This window comes from Cephus cinctus, unplaced genomic scaffold, assembly GCF_000341935.2.
Source record: "Cephus cinctus unplaced genomic scaffold, Ccin1 Ccin1_scaffold0407, whole genome shotgun sequence".
Lineage (NCBI taxonomy): Eukaryota > Metazoa > Arthropoda > Insecta > Hymenoptera > Cephidae > Cephus > Cephus cinctus.
In genome coordinates, this window is record NW_014333091.1 from 686,296 (window position 1) to 706,220 (window position 19,925).

General features: G+C 40.9%; 1 protein-coding gene across 2 annotated transcripts in view; it reads left to right on the forward strand.

Annotated features, from left to right (window-relative positions):
- The window catches only part of LOC107267526 (complexin), a 163,073-nt gene that overhangs the window by 60,202 nt on the left and 82,946 nt on the right, over positions 1 to 19,925 (forward strand). For both annotated transcript variants that reach the window (XM_015739362.2, XM_025084854.1), the window contains one exon: positions 1,284 to 1,382. In XM_015739362.2, coding sequence (XP_015594848.1) covers positions 1,328 to 1,382 — 55 coding nt within the window. In that variant the 5' untranslated portion in view covers positions 1,284 to 1,327. The remainder of the gene's footprint in view (positions 1 to 1,283; positions 1,383 to 19,925) is intronic.

Here is a 19,925-nt window from a genome sequence, read left to right on the forward strand (position 1 = left end):
GTCGGTAGGTTGACAGGGTAACCTGTGAATTAGGGTTGAAAGCAAAACAATGTACTATATATAGGTTTAATTGTATATTCTATAGTCTATATATATATTTGTATACCGTGTGTGCAAATTTCATGAATAGCTGTCATGCCAAAAGGGGATCAAAGAGACCTTGGAGTATCGAATCAAAGGAAGAAGCTACAGGATCGTATATCCGAATATAAGGGTAGCTTCTGATTGCTAGGAAAGAAAGGAAGACGCGAGAGTGAATGTAGGACTCTCTCGGTATTATCCATTATAACAATAAGGTTGTCTGTAGGTTGTGAAATCGTCGTATTGTATAGGAGCCACCAGGCGCCGAGACGTCTCGACGCCGAGCGTCTCCGCAGCTTCTTTGGTACCTCTTATCGATCTTACGGTTTGGCTCTGTCACTCCATCCTAACCTCGAATGTTTGTTTGTCGGTTCTTGGACATGAATATATTTCACGGTCGATCTCATTCCGTCCCCTAAAGGACGACTTCTTTGCCCTTTTCACGGTGACCTCTGTCTACTCAAGGAACAACTAAGATACGGCAATCTCGAGAAATCGTCATTTGAACTTTGACAAATTCCTATTTCTTTTTTCTCTTTCTGTCTTTCTTATTTCGCTATTACTCTTTCATTTTTATTTCTTATCCTTCAGTCTCCATCCCACTTCTCTCTGTCTCACGTACCACCCCCACCTACCCTTACCTTCTTTGAACCTTGATAGTCGAATGTGAGATAAGATTAAAATACTTTCTCTCGAAGAAGGTTCAACGGCATTATCGTCCTTGGGGGAACGATATTTCATCTTATACACGAAAAAAGTTTTCCTTCCCCGCCCTTTAACCCCCTCCACGACACACTTACCTCCATTCGGTCCGATCCCAATAGCATTCTTAAAGTTCCTCCAGAATTTGTTTACGATCGGAATATTGTGGATTTTGGCGGAAAACTGGCAAATTGGTATAAAATACAGATGTATAATATTTAATATATATATATATATATATATATATATATATATATATTTCATCTTGTATAAATATATTTAGAACTGAACAAAATTCGTAGATCTATAACTAGTTTTTAATTATCGTTTCGCTCTTGCATATATCGAACGAATCCCGCGGGATTGAAATAATAAAAATGACAGAAGTAAAGGTATTATTAACGGTGGCTCTTTAATACGGGATCGATATCATATTCGCTGTAATTCCGTGCGGATCTCCTAGGAAAATACTAATAGCCATTTCTCTCATCTGTTATCAGGCTCTTGAAGAATCCGGAAAGAGCAGCAACGAGCAGCGAGCACAATGGCGGCTTTCGTGGCGAAGCAGATGGTCGGGAACAAACTGAATGCCGTTAAAGGTAAGTCCCTTAATGGGATACTATTCTTATGGGAATAATTATATTTTAACAAAAGTATTTTAAAGGCTTACGGAACGTACTTATTATATTCATTTTTTGAATTTTTTTTTTACAAAATAGATAAATTTCACATTCCCGCTATTTCTATATCTAGTAAATTCGCGAATACTTTCATAATGTGACTATGGGGGGTTTCGGGCATTACCATGAATTATCATAGAATGAGATTTATCGTATATCCCATGGGAAAGTATAGTCAAAGTTACTTCTAGCTGGTTACGATTGCGGTCCTTAACTACCCTCTGACATCCTGACCACCCTTCGGCGATCTCCTAACCCTTCGGAAGTTGCTACATGGCAATTGGCCCACAGTCACGGGACGACTGATTCCCGTAAAACGAAATGGGGACTTCGTAACGCAACCCTTGCGATTGCGTTCACTGGGTGTCGTAGGAATTGCCAATTTCTCCCTTCTACGTTTTTTACAGTCCTGTCAGTATTGCTCCTTTTTTACTATTTTTTTTTTCCGTTCGAAATTTCCTAGCACGAACTAAAGTCGAATGGCTACCGTCATTTGAACTTTTTTTTATTTATATTATATGCATATACATAAGGCTACCTTCGACGAAGGAATTGAACCATCCCCTATGTAAAATCCTAAAATATGTATCGTATGTTTCCAATATCACTTCAGCTATGGGGGTTTTCGGCGACCTTCTACCATTTTCTCTCTCGTCCATAGGTTACATGGGTAGCAATAAGTTTTATGTAACAGAACCAATACGACAGAGCTACCTCACTGTACTTTTATTTAACCTTTTGACAGGTAAAGTAAAAAAATGACACATAGGAGGAAAATGCGGCACGCCTATTTTCGTGAGCTCCTACTTCTCCAAGAGGGAGTTACGGTCCCTTCGTGGTCCAACTGGGAACGGGAGGATTATTTATTGAAGGCATGAGGAAAAAAGTCCTGAGCTGCGAGAACCATTGTAAAAAACCTTATGAAGGGATGAAAATATATAGGCAACTGGGGCAAACAGCGAGGAATGGTGCAAAAAATAAGAAAAAGAAAGAAGGTCGATCCCTAGTTAGATTCACTACACGAAAGACTAGGACCCCGATCGAGAGATCTGAGAAGACTGTGTTACAACCACAATCTGGGGTAGATGCGTTAAGCAAGCTCAGCGGATGAATAATTTTGGTCCAACGTGGGATCTGTATTGTTACTGTGAAACATAAATTCGAGGTCAAAGATGAATCTTATAGTGAAAAAAAAAATGTGTCATCCCTCACCCACCATTAATGATAAAACTAGTGATACTTGTACGGTAAAGAGAGGAAGGAGAGGGAAAGAGGGTATGTAGAGTTAGGCTAATATTTTCTTTTAAAGGTACATAAGAAAATATGAAGGCATTTTTAGGAGGAGCAGGGATAGAAATTCATGATGCAATATTTCGAGTTTTGGGTTGATCCACCTAGTTTTATGATAATCACATACATTTGACGTGTTACTTTGATCTTTCTTGCGTTACGTGGACTCCGAATAATATTTAAGTTTCCCGCTCGTCATTGAATATAATAATTCCCAAGCGTTTGCGCGTGCCTCTTCCAAGCAGGCGCCCGATTATCATTGAACCAAACGATCTTTTCCAGTATGGCGAATACCATGGTAGATATCTATCTAATCTTTTCTCATCTCCCATCGCCATTTTATTTTATAGGCTTAACGTCTTCGTTATTTCCTATTCAAATTTCATTGGCCACTTCTCCCATATTTTTTTATCACTCGATAGATAACACATTGGAACACGAGGAAAATCGTCACGATTATGGATATTTGAAAATTTTTGGGGGAGGATTAATCGGGAAAAATGTTAAAAATGATGGGGTCACAAAATAGAAAACACATTATATAGGAAATATGCTCGAGCTTGGTAAAAGGAAGAATTAAGAAAGGTTTTTTTTTTTTGTAAGTGGAACTTATTGGGGTAAATAAATAAGGGATGATATTCTTGCGTATAAATCTTTAAAAGATATAATTCATATACAAGAGCACAAATCAGACTTTTAGAACTGTCGATCGAAATATTATTTAAATTCTTTATGGGAATGACACTTGAAAAGATACGGCAGATGATACGGTAAATAATTTAACAAATTATTAAAATTAAAATTCCATTAAATTGCCTCTTACCTGACTATTATGCGGACCAAACATTTTCTGTGAAAATAATTGTGCGTGAAAATCTCGACGCTTCAATATTTTTCATGGGACGTTAAAAGAAGCGGAAGACATTTTCGACCCTTAGGTTACGACTTTTCATCGGGGTTAGCCGAAAGATCCGTAAAGTATCGTAACACTCTTCTATATATGTATGGATATAGAGGGTCGATCCACCTTAAAGGAATGATGGGGTCGATTGCGCGTTGATTCATGGCCAGTCATAAAACTTCTGTCATTAAGAGGAACTTTTCCCTTTGTCACCATCAAGGAGAAATATAAGGAACCGAACTAAGGATCAAAGAGAAACGGGAAGGAAATTGGGAAATGGCGAACCTACGTATAATCGTGTCGCACAGCATTTTAACCAATTTCGAAATGGTCCTTGTTCCACCCCAAGTCCAAATAATCCAAATCCAAAATTAAATATTATTTTACAAAAAAAAAGTTACATGCCAGCCAAAAAGTTAAATTAGCAATGTATAGTACGGGTAACGAAAAGAGTAATTAAATATCATCAACCAAGAATTTTATTCCGGTTTGTTAGACCGTGACGCACTAAGGGATGAAATATTTTTCCCGTAGGATTTACGCGGAATTTCAGACCGTGATATCAGATAGCAATTAGATGGTACAGATGGGGATGAGTACGAGATGGGGTTGTGACGAAAGGATATATAGGAATGGAGTAAACAAAAGGGAGGCTAAATGCGGTGGCAAGTTAGAAGGGTTGGAAATTAAAGAGGGATGTGAACAGGGTAAAGGATAAGGGATGGGGAGCTGAAAAGCACGAACGTAATGGATTGCCGTCAATAAAAGTCCTGAATGTTTTTCTACCTCGAATCCTATTTTCAAACTCTGAGCCACCACTTCGCCACTGGTCTGTTCTAGTCGGTACTTTTTCTACTGGGAACTTCATTATAATTACTTGCAGCTTCTAGAATCCATTTGAAATCCGCGAGCTGGTACCACGTCTACCACAGCCTAGCCAAACCAGTTCTACAGTATATTTACCACTGTTTAAAAGTAAAATCACATAGTGCAATAACACGTATTAATTTTATACAATTTACATGGCCGATACTACGTTGGATTTTACTGTGGGTTTCATAGGGATATCAGGAGGACTCTATAGTGCGTGTGGCAAAACTATGGGGAACGTATAAATAATTTCGTTTAGTTAATGCAACCATATCAGAAATGCCATGTTAATTTAATACCATTTGCCAACGGCCATGATAAAACGTCAAGTGAACCTTGGACGAATAAAATAATGTATATCCAATACTGGGTTACTATGGCGATGTCAACGGGTCGTTATCATTCCTATACATAGGGAGCCACCCTTAATCTTTCTATAATGATAATAATGAACGTCGAACCCTATAAGGTTCATATAGAACGTTTCCTGCTCGCTCAACAATCCCTTCCTGTCTTGTTCAATTTTGTTTTGTTCCATTCTGAGCTTGCTACAGCATTCCACATCAGAATCTCGTCGTCGTTATAACGCCAGGTCGCATTTCTACGCAGCGACACGGATTACATGCATTCGCGCGACCGACTCGATTACTCATCGATATCTATCGGCCGTATTGCCAGACAATCTCGGCAATTAATTACCCAACGCGAATTATGCGAAGGATGCGTCGAGCGATTTCAAAGCTGCGAATATTGCGATTCGATTTCGCGCAATGAAAATGCTGCTTGGTGCGCATGCGCGAACGAGTAGTTCAGAATCGCTACGATTTTACTTAAATCCAATCGATGCCGACACGTCACTCGCAACGTGATCCAATATTATTCGTAGAGCGCGGCAGTAGACTGGCAAAATGGAATAAAAATGGTGATTTGAAATCGTGTCGTGTGCACGCGGCTTAATGAAGAAGCGACGCAGCATAGATACCATTCTCTGTCCTACTGACTCGGGGATGTTGATTTGTTCGTATATCTGGTGCTGCAATAATTGAACCAATCCTTTAATTCTTAATTAATATATTTAGATCAGACATATAATTTTTTTATTAATTTCCATCTATGTAAAGGATCGATCTAAAATATTATTTTATCTACGTTTACTCATAATTTTTCACAGCATCCCGTTTACATAATCCGTGGTCCATTGAACAATATCTTCGATACAGGGAGGTATACAAGGGTATCGGAGGAGTCGAAGGTTTCCTGTAATTTCGCCTATCAGGGTATAATTGGGGGCTAGCGAGAGCATGTAGTTAGACAAAGGATACGTATAATAATGATGTTTAGATAGGGCGGGTATGCATTCCCTGGTTCGGGGGTTCCCCTAACTCTACCGCAGATCCTTTAAGTCCCATTAGTGACTTTGTGGTCAAAAACATATTCTGTCTCTCCTTCTCACCCTCCGACGGATCTCAGCCTGTCTTCGTCTATTTCGAGGTACCTGCCCTATCATCCTGTATCGGTATCACCCTCTCATACCGTTTATTCACGTCTCTCTCTCAGCTCTTTCAGAAATACTTGAACTCGTGAAGGAACTCGCACCAGGGTATACATATATATACATATATACATAGTGCATACTTGTACACCGCGGAATGTTCTTACGCAAACACAAATTTTCTTCCTTCGAATTTATCTTAACGCTTCCACCGGGATGCTCGTAAAGGACCAGCTAATGATCGCTCGTTTGCGAAATCTACCTTGAGGAGACCCAACGGCACAGAACGTAAAAATCATCCTGTAATAAGGGCAATCATCAATTTTTATGTGAATGCTTATAGGTCAGCAGGTCCACGATAGAAGGATACCTCCTGTATATACTGGCTGAGTTATCCTGGACTCCGAATCTGGGAGTAGCCTTCGTTCGTATTAGGTCCGCTATTCTTTAATCAGATTACCAACACGTTAAGGTGAAATTGCCGCGACAACTTGAATAATTCTGTAAGCGAGTCATTGATAACAAATTAATGGTAAATTGTCAACAGAGAACCGAATGAATTATTCGAATAGAGAATAGCCCACCTAATACATACGGAGGCTCCTGCCGTATTCGGAGTCTAGGATAACTCACCCGGTATACACCTGGTGACGTAGAAATAAAAAACAGAACGTAAAGTGACAGGGGAAAAGTAAATTTCCGTAAGAAAAACAATATGGTACGACACGGGGAAGAAAGGAATCAGAAGCTAGAGGGTCGGTCGGGTAATGGCCTTGGGGAATCAATAGGAAATACAAAGTTTATAATTTTGGGGAGTGCAGGACCTGGACAGTAAAATTTTGACGACGAAGAAGTCACACCAGGATCCCGAAGTTGGTTTTGTAGCCACGGCGTACTATATACGTTACGTCAGAACGTAAACGGGAGATCACCAGAGAATTTCGGACAAGCCAATTTTCTTAAGAGCTATACGCCCCGGTCCGACTCCTTCGAAATGTCGTTTCCTTCGGTTCCATTTGGTTTTAGGGACTGCTCCCAGGACTGGGGGAACGAAGAATTATAAAATAGCCCCCACGAGACGAGGGATGGATACCTCGTTAAGAATATGTATACAGACCAGTATATAGCGCATTGACGATATTATTTGAAATTATCAAACAGAATTTTTTACTAGGTACTCTTGAATATTCTATACGGCGTCAGCATATGCTAGCTCGACTCGCGTTTATTCCATACGATTTAGCTTTCTTAGCTGCGCCCTACCACAAAGGGACTTCTAATCCTCCAATTGACCCTCGTCAAAGAACGTATCACTACGAATTTGCAGCTTTAAAGGATGCCATCTATGTCTCTCCCCCTTGCCTCTCTCATTCTCCCTCTCTCTCTGTCTCTTTTGCTGTTCCGTCATTTTTTTTGCACTCTTTTTTTTTTTCTTGTTTTTTAACGGAAAATTCCGGGCAAACAATTTCGCCGCTTTCGGCTTTGTTTGAGCCGGACGAGCACCAGGGTCCGATTGCCAGGCAGCCAGTGCCGAGAATATCGAGCGCAGCCGCCATCGCTTCTCTACTAGCGGATTCAACGCTGTTCAACGAATTGTACCGTCGCTTGTTACCGTCCATTTGTCCATTCCCCATATATCTTCACTCGGCTCACGTTTCGCTTGCTTGAGCTTCTAATAAATTAGTCACCGAGTTACGGATGGTTACGGAGTTCCCTCTTAAGAGATTTGGTAGAGCGTTGCAATAACCATAGAGCAAGGCACTGTCCACCAGTCCCATAGATTCCCCGAAATTTCATTCATCTTCATGGGAACGCCAGGGTGGGTAGGCTGAATATGTATGGATAGGTAGGTAACTCCCAAGAGTAGAGGGTGACGATGATGACAGGAATGGGAATTGTGGGTAATGACGATAATGTTGCCCGGATGGGAAAAGTACCAAGGCAGTAAAACAGTATTAAGAGGCACTTAGCAGTCGTCAGCCGAAGAAATTCTGATAGAGAAAAAATGAGGGTGCTCGTCGTTGCCTTAATATTTTACAGTCAAATTCCGAAAAGCACCCTTGATACCCTTTCAGATTTATATTTCATGGTCGTCATGTGTATGGGAGTCACTCATTTTTTTCTCCCTTTATTCTACCCACTGGCGTCGTGATATAAATTTACGAATTTATCACAATCCCCATTAGTATTCATGTACCCGCCCGCTCGCTTTATAATCACTCTCATATCCTTCTCCGAATTTTTTCAATAATTTTCATACAGACTTGACACGTTTTTCGCTTTGATTTTTTAAATGTTAATTGGTCCAGCTACGCTTCTCGTGTATCATCGATTGCAAGCTTATGAATTAATTAAAAGCTTGACCTTATGCCGAGTGACAAGTGGTTATACCTACTTGCACCAGGCGCAGGCTTCGTTAGATGACGGAGAAACAAAATTCAATGTGAAACTGTTGTACCAGCTAACCCGGGAATTGCCCGGGGGTCTTTAATCCAGCTCGTCGAAAAATTTCTCCAACATTTTCACGTCCACATTTTTGCGGCGCGACGACCCTGCGTATTACATACTCCAGGTGGCGTAGTGAAAAAGCCACGACATAGTCAGCCAGGTAGATAAGTCAGAGTAAGATGGTTGTAGTTAGCCCGTAGGAAATATGTAGACGGCTTGATTACCCGAATATATATATATATATATATATATATATATATATATAACCTGTATAATTATGATCTCATAAAACGAGAGAGGCCACCGCTTACAAACTTGCGAAACAATGTCGTTAAAAGTTCGCCATTGAAACGACCGGTAAATCGCTCCCCTAACGAACTAAAATTTAACCTCGCCCCACTCCTGCAAGAGTACCTCATAATTACTTCGACCTATGGTGAGGAGATATCAAGTACCGCGAAGAGTGAAAAGAACAGTGGTGGAATATTGAATGAATTAAAATATTGGAAATTGGATGGACGCGAATCCTATTCTAATGGCAAAATTATTTTTCAGAAGAAAAAGGCTTTATCATAAAAAAAAGAAAAAAAATTCATAAGAATACAGGATGATTTCAGACCTTACTATACTGATATATGTAATACCTCTATCATCCTCTCTATAGTATGCATATAAAGAAACGAACGAGTGACGTCATCCCTGCGTTTCTCACAGTTAGTGAATCGTGTCGAGACTCCAACATCAAAAGCTTTCCAATGGCAAAAATTCTTCAAAGAAGCTGCGAGAAACCCAAGACAAAAGCTTTAGTGCCAACTTCTCTCTAAAGAAGTAGTCGTAGTCTTACCTAGCTCAGCCGGTAGTCCTTGTGGATTTAGAGACGTACAGAGAAGGGACATTGAGAATCGTTAGCCTACGGCTATACGATTTTCATGAATATCGTGTAATTAAAAAAGAGCGAGACACCGCTAAATGCAAAAAAAAACGTCTAAGTAAAGCCCAGAGTGTATAATTTAGGATCAAAGTGCAACCTCAAGGATGATTTATAACGTACTTGACACACTTTTACAACCTCGTAAAGAAAACGCGTACTTGGATACGGACCAGCAGCATCGTGGATTCTGGTAATTTTTTAATTCAGCACCTCGGTGATAGTTAAGAAAAGGGGCGCGAAACCCTCTTCTTTCTCGTTATAGAAAATTACTTTTTTTTTCCCCAATAACGACATCCGTAATTCGCCCCTATTTAACCCCTTTTACTGCCAAACCATACCACTGCTCTATATATGTACATTGTACCTGGTATATATATATATATATACTGTCTCTTCTTTCTTCTTTTTCCATATCTCGACGTCACCACGTGGGTGATCCACGGGAGTCGCTCTAATCGTAGGATTTTTGAATATATGGATCATTCGTACGATCACCCCGGGGATTGGATGAAATTGTAAATCAACGATCGAGGCTTGAGCCAATGGCAAAGCCACGGAATCTTAAATGAAATCGGTGCTGAGGTCGAAGGGAAAACGAATTTCTTGAAATAGGCATCTTATATATTATACTATATTGTATATAGTAGTATATATACCATCATCGCCATTAGATTTTCTATCTATTTCGCAGATTTCTTCATAACAATCTTACCCGCCTACTGCACCTTCTCTCGTAGATTATTCGAATTTCTTCCCTTCTTCTCCTGATACCACCACCCTCCCCCCGCGCTCCTGCTCCTCATTCAACAATCACGACGCCCCATCCACACCTTTACGTAACAAGAGAGCGGAAAAGAAGGTTCGCCAGAGTCCTAAATAATGGCTGCTGTTTAAGTCACGAAGCCTTCCGTTACGATAGAGAGGCAGTCGAAAGCCTGGTTTGACTTGGAGTTTCCCGAGCGAGGGTTCGAGAGTCAAGGGAAAATGGCGTGAAAGGGAAATCTTGTTAACATATAAATATGTATGCCAACCTCGAAATCGAACGAGTGTTTTGGTCGCAGGCAGACGCGGCTTTATAGCCGAATTTTGCAAAAGGACGGTCTTAAAAGGAAATTGGAAAATCCCCATTGAAATTTCGTATCCGGCGCTCGGCCGTGCCTTTAGCGAAATTGACAAACGGGATAGCTGAATTGAGAATGGGAAACTTGAAACTGTCGGCGGAAATTTTGAATAGATATATTAGTTTGACATTCGCCATTACCGGTACCTTTTGTTCCATTATCTCCTATATCTAATAACGTAACCACGTTGCATAAAGGATTTCTTGATATTTAATTAAATCATACCACCCCCACCCTCACGCCCCTACAACTTCTACCGATAGTTCGGAATTGTTTGCAACCACGTTTATGTGCTACCGGGTCGCTTCACTGGATATGGTAATTCGACTACTATCAGTATTGCATGCTAAGGGATCTCTAAATCATGAAATTCCATCGTTAATTCCAAAATTTGTCTAACAAATATACCCATATATACATATATATATATAAATTTGTCGACCGGTACGTTCCAAAATTTGTCTGATACGTATCAGCGACTACCAGGACACGTGGCTTCCAGGACAAGGTAGTAGTTTAAAAAAAATAGATCGGCTTACCGTTATAAATGCCGCACGTCCCGAAAGTACACGATAGACGCAATTATATACATATAGCGTTAAAACTACTTTAATACATTGAGTAAGTGTATTATTCAAAAAGTCGATCCCTGTTAAACTATCACACTCGATAGTACCGATAATCCAAAGCCGCTAAGAATGGATCATCCAAGCTTACACGTATCCAACATAGGTGGTACCCCAAAATCAATTGTTCAGCGTTACATCCAACATTATCCCAGAATCCCTAATTCCTAAGACTCTCTCATTATTAAGTGCACTATAGTTTTTATCATTTTATTCTATCGCAACGCTACGTGCTTATCCAAGAGGCAGAACCGACTTCCTAACGGATGATGGATCACGGGACGCCAGCCGGAATCCAATCAGTCAGCCACCTATCTTTATTCCATTTTCATTCCGCTCCACGAGCTAACCGTAGATGCCAACCCCTATCCTCAACCAGGACTAGAAGCTCCGTAGCAAGAAAAATGTCACCCCTAAGTTAAAACGCCGTTTAAGTGCCTGTAACGAAATGAAGGTCGATTTAACCTTCCTTACCCTTCTCGTTATCCGATCTCTATTCCATGTGCTTGTAGAACGAGCACAGAGCAGTCAAGCTGCTTTATATTACTATATCTGCTATCTATATCTATATTATAATATATATGGCTCATAATCGTCTGATCCCATAACGACGTTCAAGTCGAACCACGACTCAGGTATGTGTAGGTATTTAATATATCGAGGAATGTAGGAACGCTGAAGCCAACGTGGAATATCGTAGAAAAGAAAGTGACTGACATTCTCTGACTCCGAGCACCTCCTAACCACCCCGTCATCTAACCTAATATTGCTTCTATGAAATTGAGTCGTTGCTACGGCGTGTCTCTGCGAACTTTGACTAGACTTAAAGGACGACTATGAGTTTCTGCAAGCTGAAAAGCCAAGAAAGGAACTTTGCATGTATATAGTATAGGTAATACATAGGACGTAAGGCATATACAGTAATGCAGTACGGGTTACGAGCTTCGTGCACACTCTGTAGAACGAATGAGATTAGAGGATGATTTTATACAATTAAAATCAACTAAGCAGAAATATATTATTTTCTAGGGAATTTCGTAATTCAGAGAAATTGCATTGGGATTGATTAACGGCTTGTGCTACGGTTAAAATTCATGTATCTGGTATATTTGTAAGTTATGTACTTTTGTATACAGTGTGATATTTATATATTCTAAGGAAAATCTTACAGTCGTACCGTAGGGAGTACACCGTGAATTTCTAGCATCTGGAAGAGCTCTGACATTTCACGGCTACTTTTTTTGTGGAACGTACGTAAATCTGGGAGCATCCTTTTTTCTTTGTGAATTGAGAATACACATAGTACGTATACACAGTGGAGAATCTTATTTGCCGGGTTTATGAGGCGAGAGAGAAATTCGTTAATGGGACGTTTAGCTGATGAATTCGCTTTAGCTGATAGATTCGGAATTCTGAAGTTAGACAGTAGCCCGATAAGCCGTTCTTTGATTTACAATGGAAATTTTTGCGAGTTATTTTAACGACCATTTATTTTCGCAAACGCTACGTCAGTATACGTCTTATAAGTATATCAAAGGGAAATTACGATAAATTTTCGAGTAAAAATATTTACGACCCATTAGCTGCCCAATTAATTTAATTTAAAGATTGAAGAAGCAGCACTGAGCAATTATATCAAAGCTACAATCGACCCTAATTATAAAAAGTTGAAACCACCGAGAACTATAGTAAAGAGTCGGTGGATGTTTCATTAGATACAATAAAAAAATGAAAAAAAAAGATAAAGTCGTAAACGTATCCGTCGAAATGCCGCAATCGCGCTCGTAATATTTATAGCTACAATTCGTCACGAACGGCATAACGCAATTGTTTAGCACCAATCGTAAATGCTTAGGGATCGTATCGATGAAGTAGAAAGACAATTTTTTTTATGTCTGTATGACGGATTATTGTGACTGACGATGGAATAGTGTTAGGGAGCAGATAAAAGGAGATGTATGAAATCTTTAAGGATGAATACGTGTTAAAAAGAGGAGAGATGTATAGGAACTGTCTAAAAGGGTGAACGAAGCGATGGGCTCTTAAACGCATAATTACAGAGATGTCATAGGAAGTTGAGCAGTATTAGCGAACGTTCATGGGTGTCCGTATCTGTCGTGGGCACGTGTTATAGGGGTTAGAGAAAAAGAGAGAGAGAGAGAGAGAGAGACAGAGAGAAAAAAGTTAATGACTAGACTAAAGGAACGAGGAAGAAAGCATCTGGCCTATATTCGAAGCCATTCCGCGTCGCATAGCAGATACGTAATTTTATGTGATAAGAGTAGGAGGGCGGTGAGAGGGTTGCTTTGTTGGGAATGCCATTCTCAGCTTGTCCTCGTGTACAACCCTCGGTCTCACCCCCGCCGCGGACTATATTAAGGATTCCACCTCGCCTGAGGTTGCGGGGGGCAAACGAGGAGGAGGAAGATCATAGCGACGAAGGTGTAGTAGACTCCGAGGGGGGTTGGGGGGTGTTTGAGGTAACGGCATCTTCAAGGGCGAGAATCGGCCGGGAAGGGATTGACAAGAGTGGGACGGCGACGGTACCGGTAAATGAGCATTCAACGGTTTCAATTCCCTTCGTGCAAAGTGGAAAAATGCTCAACAGCGCGAGGTGTATATGACGCTTTATTAAGTTTGAATTGGACGCGATATAGAATTTCAGCGACGTCGCGAAGCAACTTTGGGCTTGGGCGCCGCGAGACGTCGCGGGGATAGGGGAGTGGGAGGATGGTCGTTTGGATGATGGAATCGGGAGAATAGAAGCGGTGACTGAAAGGCCGGTACGGAAGTAAAACGAAAAGTAATTCAGATGGAAAAGAGACGGGACATCGACGCTTTTTTAAGAGATGAAGAGAAAAGGGAAAAGAAGCGTCTAATTTGCGGCCGGCTGCTTCGGCAAATTGCTTTTGTTCCAGTGGTAATGCTGCGGTCTGTCGTTAGCCGACTAAAGGGACTTTCGAAACAGCCGGTGGCCGTACGATTATTAGTCTTGACTCGATCCTTCTTCCTTTACTTTCACCCTTAAACCTTTCTCTTTTGGTTTTCTTCTTATCATTGAAGATCCTGCTTCCTTCCTTCTTTCTTGACCTTGCGCATGCTCTCTCTCTCTCTCTCTCTCTCTCTCTCTCTCTCGCTTGCCCCCCTATTCCCATTGCTTTTTCATGCCCTTATCCTACGCTAAGACGTTCTTCGGATGGAGGCCATTTATCGTGAACCACTTGTCTAGGGCCGGAATAAGGGACTCATAGATACTGGGCCTGGTGATTGGCCTTCTTAAGGGTTATCAAACCAACCCCGTCACCCACTACGAAATTCTTGCTAGTCGGATGGGGAAACGCGTGCACCCTGAAGGAAATTCATCCATCAACATGGTAATCCTTCTACAAGACCTTTTTTGTCGGACGGTGCGGGCTGATAGGCCGCCATTTGCCGGGCACCCTATTTCATTTCAACCCTTATTTCCAGCGCCCTTACTTTCTAACCCCTCTATATTGGCATCGACCTTCTGGCTCTCTTGGCTTCCGCATGGAAACGACGTGAGGCCCCAGTACTACTATTACGTATCGGTAGCCTTTTTTTTACTTCTCATTTTTGCTTTTTCCTTTTTTTTTTCGTTTAGTCGGAGGTAAGGGTGTTAGAGGACTATAAAGATTCGCATGGATGCTTTCGCTTTCGAATAGCATACAAGACTGTGATAACAAGGTGCTTCACCCTATTTTCTTGTAAATCCGTAGAAAGATGTCGAAAGCAGATATTTCATGCGAAACGTAATTCAGCAAAAGTTTCAAAATTACCGTCACAAAGAACCGATTATCTTACCAAGAAATTGCGAGTTACGGAATATTGGCCGACATTTTTCATATCATCATCATCATCATCTTTTAATCCCAAGAAAGTTTTGACACTCTATAGCAAACTTTTTCATGTGTTTGTGTATCTCATTCTGCTGAACGAGTACCAGCCTCGCTCATTAACGCCGTCGCCCTTGTGTATACCGTAAAAATCTCTATAGTCACAGGCCGTTACATGAAGGATGTATAAATTATTAATGCAGCGACTAACGCAATTGTGGTTAGCAAAGCGCTCGAGAAAGGTCCGTTAAAATTTCCATGTACTCAAAAAGTTTTCTCGCCAAAACAATAGCCGTCCACGGTAATATACTTCATTATGAAACAGGACTGGCATCGGATTGGGCGTCGTTCTCTATACACATCTTTCGTATATCCGTCGCATTCTCTTTCCGTCATACATTTTATTTTACTTACCCCTCACCGCGTCCTGGAGCACTTTAAAACTTTCACAGTAGTCAATACGTGCCAACCAGTGCAATTTAATAAACTCAAAACTTTGGCATATAAAAAACACAGAAGCTTATGCAGAAAGTATAACCTCGAGACACTCGGTGAATTCGTATTCTTTTCTCTTAAGTTTCATAAGTGCATCAACGACACAATGAATAACGGAAATGATACAAGCGACAATAGCGAAGTACGAAGTACAAAGTAGAAACTGCAAATCATATTCTGCATTTGCCTTTCGACCTTGCCTAACCTCCTCTGACATGAATACATTTCCCCGAAAGGATTATCTCGCCTCGCGTACATCCTGACCAAGGTTGTGAGCCACGCGTATTATTAATTACAAGGTCTTGGACTAGTTTTGCATGTTTCCGCCGTCACCCGCGGGCCAGCAGTGGCGCTAGTTGTATCCACTTACTTACACCCAACTACAAGCGGAATCCTTTTCTATGTGTCTTCTCCTTGCCTACCAGTTACAGTAATAGCGTACACAAGATTCAAACCACGCTTACACACCTAATTCTCAGTAACACGGTAAAACTTAATTTAAATAATTAGTGAATGCTCAGTGAGTAGATAAATCGACGCGCGACCGTCGCGCCGCATAACACCGAAGCGAACTTAGAATTCGAAGATCGTGCAGAGTCCAATAAGACGTCTTTACCGACTGGAACCTAATGAGCTTCCTAAAGTCAGTACGTGAGCATCGAAACTTTCCTGTCACATTCCACTAAACTTTCCTTGTAAAACTACATCGTCAAACTTACTTACCATCATTTCCTTTCTATGGTTTCGAATATTTTCGTAGCCATCTAGTCATACGTATACACGTATCGTAGGTTAGTTACGTTAACGTGACTATAGCCTGGTACGTTCTAGAAGCGAATTCAAGGAGTCGAGCCGGCTTCACGTTACTTGATGCAATTACCCTGGAACCACGGAGTCAGCGCTTACGTCGCGTTACACGTGCAATTATGCCGAGGCTGCAAGTTAGTATAAACACAGTGATTACTTAGTTTTACAACGCGCACACGGCTGACCCGCCCACGTCACGATTAATCAACCGTCCGTAATCAGCGCTTGTGACTAATAAAGGAGAGAGACTCTTCCTGGCCTAGTTTCGTGCTCACGAAAATTTCTAGTTTCTGAGGAAATTCGTCTTGCAATTACTTTAGTCTAGTGCGGTCGGTATAAATATCATTGTTTATGAATATGAGTTGGAATTACGTTCGTGTCGGAAATTAAACATTTTTCTCACATTTATTACCGTACGGTGCCATTAATTGCAAGAGTGTCGTGTTAATCAACTATGTCCCTTGGGATTCTGAGTACACTCCAGGTACTGTGTCATGTTTTTTTAGGACTTCCGTTGCTTTACACACGCATTTCCTCAGTAGTGTAATCAGGTAGAAATATATTTATTTATTACACGAGTTCTCCATTTCCTAGATTTTATGTATTTACATACGTATACTTGCATCCTTCTTTTTTTCAATCGCATATGATGAATTTTATATGAAATCTATATTTCGTTGGGCATACGTATATACATATATGTATCAGAACGCAGATTGATACGATAAAGCTTTATGCTAGAATCAACAGTGAAGTATTGTAGAAAAGAAAAATTGTTGCGTAACGTAAACGTCGATGTATCAAAGTTTCTCGGGCGGTAAGTAACGGATGTAATAAAAGGGAAAATAAAAAAAATGTGCTTCCACCACGAAGAATGAAAATACACATTTTTTTTTCCTCCGGCGGTAGCTCTAAGTATTTTTCTCCACCGTCCCATGATAAAAATTTATTCAATACCCTCTGCGTCGTTTCTGCAATGCCAACCGAGCGCCTTCTGCATCGATTCTCTCGATATATGACTAACATTTATCTGGATAACACATCCTGCGGCTATTTAAAGCGTTTGATATTTTCTATTTGATTCTGAGATACGAGATATTTCTGACAATATAGCTTCCATAAGCTGTATCCGATAATCCACAATCTTATTTTATACCCTTTCGATATTAACACAAAGAGAAACACTATCGAGCTCTCGTTAAAAGAAAAATCACTGAAAAGCTAAGAGATCTTCCTGTTATCTAATATACCAACACAATTTAGTAATTACGAAGTTCTGCTTCAACCATCATAACCCGCGTCTACTCCGAGAATAGGACTGCAAGAATAATTATCTTAATTACTCCCATATTATGGTACCTACTTCACATTGCGCAGCCAGGCTTTCGAAAGCAGGTAAAGGCCACCTCTACGAAGGGCTTGTAATTCTGTACAGTGTATAGAGAGGCAGTCAGCTAGAAGAGTAAATAAGGGTGGCCAAGTGCGTATACCAGTAACGCCAGGCAAATGGCGGCGCTCGTTCAGCGGGTAAATAGAAATCGGAGATTGAGAGATTATTATTGATATAATTAAAGCAGTCAAGAGTTTCTACAACAACAATATGGCAAGAGTGGTGCATTTAACCAGCGCGGTGTTGGCAGTGGAGGACAGTGCCGTGTATTCTCTCCGAAGAAGGGTAATATCGTTACGTAACGGCCAAAGCCAAGTCCGACCTAGATATAGTAATATAATGGATGGCGCTAACACACCGCAAGCTATTGATTTCGAATTGTCATGTAGGATGGTGGCTTTTGTTGAGAAGATTATAGTGTTCAACCTCCACCATCCCTTATTCTATGGTTCCTCAACATTCTCCCGCAACATTTATTCTCTCGTGTCTCTCGGTCTTTGTACACGTGGGCTATACATATATATATTTTGGTTTCTCTGGTTTCCTTTTCCATCTACAACCCCTTTCGCATCTGCCACCACCCTTGGCTTCGCCTTCATTCCACTTTACTACGCTCCAGTTCGCGGAGCCGGGTCTCCAAACCAAGGAACTGTAATTGCCTCGTGTAAACTTGTCGCCGGGAACTTTTGTTCCGGCCGATTGGATACTGTCTCGGACGAGAGAGCCAGCGAGAACCCACCCCCGGAAATGGTGGCGACTTCCGGAAACGTTGAGCCGCGAAGAGAATTGCCGAACGTGCCAGGGTAAATTCTCTACTTCGTCCTTCCGCCCTCTCCCACCTTCCTCCTCATCCTTTATCCTCGATCGAGAAATATCTTCTGCAACGACTTTTCTTTCCTTCTTTTATTATTTCACTCTTATTCTCTATCTCTCTTTCTCTCTTAAGATCTCCCGTTATCGTTTCAATACTATTAGCATACAACGGGCCAAACGCATTTCGCGCGAATTACCTTCTATTCAAATTGATTATTTTCCGAGCCAATCAGACATACCCGTTCGACATAAACCGATGGGGTTACATTGCTGCGTTTGTAAATTATCATGAAACGTGATAACGATCTTTTTAATACCGATAACGTTAATTGCAACTTGTATATATATAGTAGTGGCGTGTGATAAATAAAAAAATTAATCGTCGAATATTCTGTTATACATCGATCTAGTCTGGCGTCCCTTCATCTCTCCATTAGGAAAGAGGTTGATGCACCGTGCGGGAGCCCATTGTCTCGAATTTATGACCGATTTCTCGACGATAACAAGGGTAATGGTACGTTAACGCAACTAACTAGGGTGTAGGTGGGGTAAAAGAGGATTGGATGAAGTGCAGTAACAGGGCGGAATATTCAGCGAAGTGCAATCTGCAGGTTGCATTTAGCGAAAACGTAGAGAATGTCATCCCCGTAGAGCAGAGGTATACAAAAGTTTTTAATCTATCGCGAATTACCAAGGGTTGATTTCGATGCTCCTGAGGATTCTAAAAATATCGAATACCCATATATATATGCAATACATATACATAGTAATGGTCGATGCATTTCTCTGGACATTTTGATATCTCGAAGCTCGTTAACGAACTGCCTTTTTATATATATATATGTATAAAAAGCATTATCTCCCCACGTCGGGTCCTGGTAATTGACTGATCTATAGGCACTGACGTATAGGTTTCCATCAGAATCCCATCAGGACCTTACTCGATGTCCAATCAGGAATCTCCCGTAACCCGATACGATTGGGCTAACGCAACAATAAACAAAAGGGGTTCTCGAGTAAACTCGAAGCAACCCGCCGGAACGAGTCGCTGTAAACGAAAACCTGCGTAAACACCTGAGAAACTCTCACGCGCGTGTACGTTGTTTATCAAGCTGATCGATAAATATACGCCAAGTGGATCTAACACTGAATTCACACCACGTTTCCCTCGTATACCTTATTTCACGTAAAAGCATTCGAATCTGTTATTCTTAGTAGTGTACTTGAGAAATAGGACTTACCCTTAGTACAGTTTAAAGCACCAGGATTAGACCTACAGACTCGCGCCGTATCTATTTGACGAACCTATTGCCAAACCCTGTCCATGAATTAATTCTAATCGTAATTACAGAGATGGATCTAGATACAGATAACATACAGACGAATCATCTCATTCGAATCCAATGTCCGTTCTAGATGATAGA